The sequence below is a fragment of the Gekko japonicus genome, unplaced genomic scaffold (genome assembly GCF_001447785.1).
Source record: "Gekko japonicus isolate JY-2015 unplaced genomic scaffold, Gekko_japonicus_V1.1 scaffold4626, whole genome shotgun sequence".
Lineage (NCBI taxonomy): Eukaryota > Metazoa > Chordata > Lepidosauria > Squamata > Gekkonidae > Gekko > Gekko japonicus.
Genome location: NW_015161554.1, coordinates 74,236 through 78,333, shown reverse-complemented (window position 1 = coordinate 78,333; position 4,098 = coordinate 74,236). Strand labels below are relative to the sequence as shown.

The following is a 4,098-nucleotide window of genomic DNA, read 5'->3' as shown; positions in this document are numbered from 1 at the left end:
GTTTAGTCATGCCGGCCACATGACCACGGAAACGTCTTCGGACAGCGCTGGCTCTTCGGCTTTGAAACGGAGATGAGCACCGCAACCCTAGAGTCGGATTCGACTGGCTTTCAAGCAAGGGAACCTTTACCTTTACTATACATAGGAAGGTATAGATAGGAAGCCACAAGGTATAGATAGGAAGTCTCTTGGGCAAGTGATGCTCTGTATACTTGGTGCTTGGGGGGGGCAACAGTGGGAGGGCTTCTAGTGTCCTGGCCCCACTGCTGGACCTCCAGATGGCCCCTGGTATTTTTGGCCTCTGTGTGACACAGAGTGTTGGACTGGATGGGCCGTTGGCCTGATCCAACATTGGCGTCTCTTATGTTCTTATTCTCCACAGCCCCCCTTTGGGAGGCCTGTGAAATTTGGAATTTTTTCCTCCACCCTCTTGGATCAACCAAATTATGCTGAGGTGTTATCGGAGTTGTATTTTTATTCTTGGTTTTAACTTTTAATTATCGATTGTACGTTCCCTCTTGATGTAAGCCGCCCTAAGCCTTACTTGCCAGAAAGGGTGGCCTAAAAACGTAATAAAATACATAAATCCTAAACTCCGCACCCTCTGTTATTTCAGTTTCAGTTTGGTTTATTGTAATTAGCCATTGGCCGTTACAAAATTGCAAAATACAAATTGTGAACAAACTATAGGTTAATATCAGAATATACAAAAGTACCAGAAATCAATGACAAAATATGACTAGTTTAATACAGTGGCCTGGATTATGCCCCCTTCCCAATACCACCTTGGAACGTCTGTTCTTTGCAGCAAGAGCAAATAATGAAACTTTATAAGAGACATAGACATCAGTGTCAGATTTTATTCTCAACTGGGTAAGCACTAAGACCACTTATCCTCAACTGGGTAAGCACTAAGACCACACAAAATACCTGCTAAAAATTTAGCCCTCGGACTAGAATACAGTGTGCAAAAGAGGATATAGTGAGGTGGATCCTCAAGTTCGTGGGTGCCACAAATACATAGATGATGGACCAATGGAGTTTGATTGAATCGGCCCTCCAAATTGCCGTTGGCATTGATTGAAACTGTAGAGAGGTAACTTGGTGACCTGATCTTCAATTTTCCTTGCATTAGATCCTTGTGACGGCGAGCCGGGCCCTGCTGCTGAAGCAGTGGGAATGGCGAGATGAGAAGTGCAGCCGCACATGGAAGGCGGTCCACACGGCTCCTGTGGCCAGCATGGCCTTCGACCCAACGTCCACATTGTTAGCCACAGGTGCAGTCCGGTTCCTTCTTCCTGGGCCTTTGGAGGGAATCCCTGAAGCGGCTTAGATCTGAGCACGCTCCTGTCATGGGCAATGCTCCCTCTAAGCTGTGGAGTTTCCTTTGGAGCCCTCCTTCCTGAGCGAAGACCGAAATGTGTGAGCCGGAGGCTAAAAAGCTGTGAGCTGGCTCACACTAACTCACCTTAGAGGAAACACTGGTCGTGGGCAATGTTCCCTCTAAGCTGTGGAGCCTTGTGAGCAAAAGTTCTATTTTGTGAGCTACTGGCATTGACGTTGTGAGTGAGCCATTTGGCTGCTGCATAAATTAGTTTGCTCTGGGGCTGTCCTTCCTGAGCTAAGAGAAAAATGTGTGAGCCGGAGGCTAAAAAGCTGTGAGCTGGCTCACACGAACTCAGCTTAGAGGGAACACTGGTCATGGGTATCGTCCCTGTAGCGGGAATAAGAAGTCTCAGGTGGTCTGGCACTCTGGAAAGGCACAAGCTTCTTTAAACACGCTCCTGAACACTTTAAAGGAGCCCGTGGGCTTGGGATTCTCAGAGTTCGGGTAGTATTGCAAACCTCCTTTTTGTGACGTTGGTTGTTTCCTTCCTCTCCTCCTTTCCCTGTCCAGGTGGCTGCGATAGTACCATTAAGGTCTGGGACGTGATCAAGCAGTATTGTACCCACAACCTGAAAGGCTCGTCGGGGGTTGTCCAGTAAGGAAAACATTCCTTTAAATTTGCTGTTTTAGAAGAAACTGAGTCTGGAGGGTTCATCACAGAATGACCTTTTGCAGCGCTCGTTGATTTCAGAGCTCTGATGCAGAAGAGGTTGTGGGGTGATTTGGGGCATAGCCGTCTCTCTGCGGTGGCTCAGTGGTTAGGACGCTGAACTGCAGACCGGAAGGTCAGTAGTTCGGCATTTCGAGACCCGAGTGCCGCGTGACGGAGTGAGCTCCCATCTCTGGTCTCAGCTCCTGCCAAGCGAGCAGTTTGAAAGCAAGAAATTGCAAGTAGATAAATAGGTACCACTTCAGTGGGAAGGTACAGCGTTCCGTGCGCCTCGGCATCTAGTCATGCCAGCCACATGACCACGGAAACGTCTTTGGACAGTGCTGGCTCTTCGGCTTGGAAACAGAGATGAGCACCGCCTCCTAGAGTCGGATTCGACTGGCTTTTTGTCCGATCCGCCACGCATTCAGATGAAGACACGTGTATGTAGAACAGTAGTGTTTATTAAAGCAATGAAGAAGGTGGAACACAAGGAGTGTTTAGAATGACCAGATAGTGCTTGGTACAGGATAATAAACAGATTCATACAAAGGGATAACCAATAGATATGGTTCCCGCTTTTACGGGCTGTTAAAATGCGCGCCAAAAGCCTGAGAACCCAACGGCTTGTAACAGATAAACAATTAAGCGCTTCTCGTGCCCTAGCTAATTATAGATAAAAGCGAAAGACACAACGACCGATTCTCCACACCTGTTGACCTTGGGAAAGAGCTACGTGTGCGCCTCGGCATCTAGTCATGCCGGCCACATGACCACGGAAACGTCTTTGGACAGTGCTGGCTCTTCGGCTTGGAAACAGAGATGAGCACCGCCTCCTAGAGTCGGATTTGACTGGCTTTTGAGCAAGGGAAACCTTTACCTCTCTCCTTGTGCTTTTCAAAGAAACTGAGTGGTCTGGCGTTCCCCCTGTGGGATTGCTTCAAATAGACCTCTGCTTCGTCGTGCAGTTACCGGCAGAAGGCCGGAAAAGACAGCTTCAGGGCCACATCCCCAGTATTTAGATCCATACTTGAGAAAAGAGTCCGTCTGTCTGTTTCTGTTTGCGCTCAGCCCTGGAGGCAGAACTTTGCAGAACTGCGTGGTCAAAGATCAAGATGAGAGGTCGTGTTAGTCTGTCTGTAGCAGCAAAAAAGAGTGAGAACCTAGGAGCACCTTCAAGACTCACAAAATCTGTGGCAGGGGAGGAGCTTTCAGGAGTCACTGCTCACTGCTTCAGATAGATCAAGATGGGCAGCCCTTTTAGTCTGTCTGTAATGGGCTGCTGGGAGATCCGTGGCACCCTCTAAGACTCTCACGTGCCTCCGTTACGTTCCTTTTTCCTCAGCCTTGTCAAGTTCCATCCCGACATCTCCCAGCTGCAACTCTTCTCCTCCTCCATGGACTACAAAATCCGCCTTTGGGACCTGAAGTCTAGCAAATGCATCGCCCTGCTGGAGAGCCATTACAGCGCCGTCACCTGCCTGGCCTTCTCCGCGGACAGAGAGACGCTCGTCAGGTAAGATCCTGCCAGAGATTCCCCCACACGTCCTCTTTCCTCCCTGCAGATAACGGCAAGCCCCGCGGTTATCTTTTTACGTCTGTCTAAATGTGATGATGTTCGTATTGGCAGGGCCGGCTCGCCCACTAGGCGAACTAGGTGCTTGCCTAGGGCGCGCCGGCCCTCAGGGGCGCCAAACTGCACCCCACCACCACCCTAACCGGTGAGAGAGAAAAGGCAGCAGGGATCAAGGGTCTCTGCCCGCCCGCCCTCTCTCTGCGCCCGGCCGGGGTGGAGGAGGCGGCGCCACAGCTTGCCCGCCCTCCCCCCTCAGGGGGGAGGAGACAGAGGCGGCATGGTGGTGTGGCCAGCGGGTGATTGCTGCCGCCATGGGAAGGGGCCGGGGAGGGGAGCAGGGCCCCGTGGCAGCTGAGCCCTCCCCCTCCCGGCAAGAGAGAAAAGGCGGCGGGGATCGAGGGTCTCTGCCCCCGCCCCCCCTCTCTGTGCCCAGCTGGGGTGGAGGAGGTGGCACCACAGCTTGCCTGCCCTCCCCCCTCCGGGGGG

The 4,098-nt window shown here is 51.5% G+C and overlaps 1 protein-coding gene across 1 annotated transcript in view; it reads left to right on the top strand.

Annotated features, from left to right (window-relative positions):
- The window catches only part of TBL3 (transducin (beta)-like 3), a gene marked incomplete at its 5' end in the record, with an annotated part of 38,084 nt that overhangs the window by 1,678 nt on the left and 32,308 nt on the right, over nt 1-4,098 (top strand). The window contains 3 exons of the mRNA XM_015429296.1: nt 1,136-1,277; nt 1,898-1,982; nt 3,382-3,552. Coding sequence (XP_015284782.1) covers nt 1,136-1,277; nt 1,898-1,982; nt 3,382-3,552 — 398 coding nt within the window. The remainder of the gene's footprint in view (nt 1-1,135; nt 1,278-1,897; nt 1,983-3,381; nt 3,553-4,098) is intronic.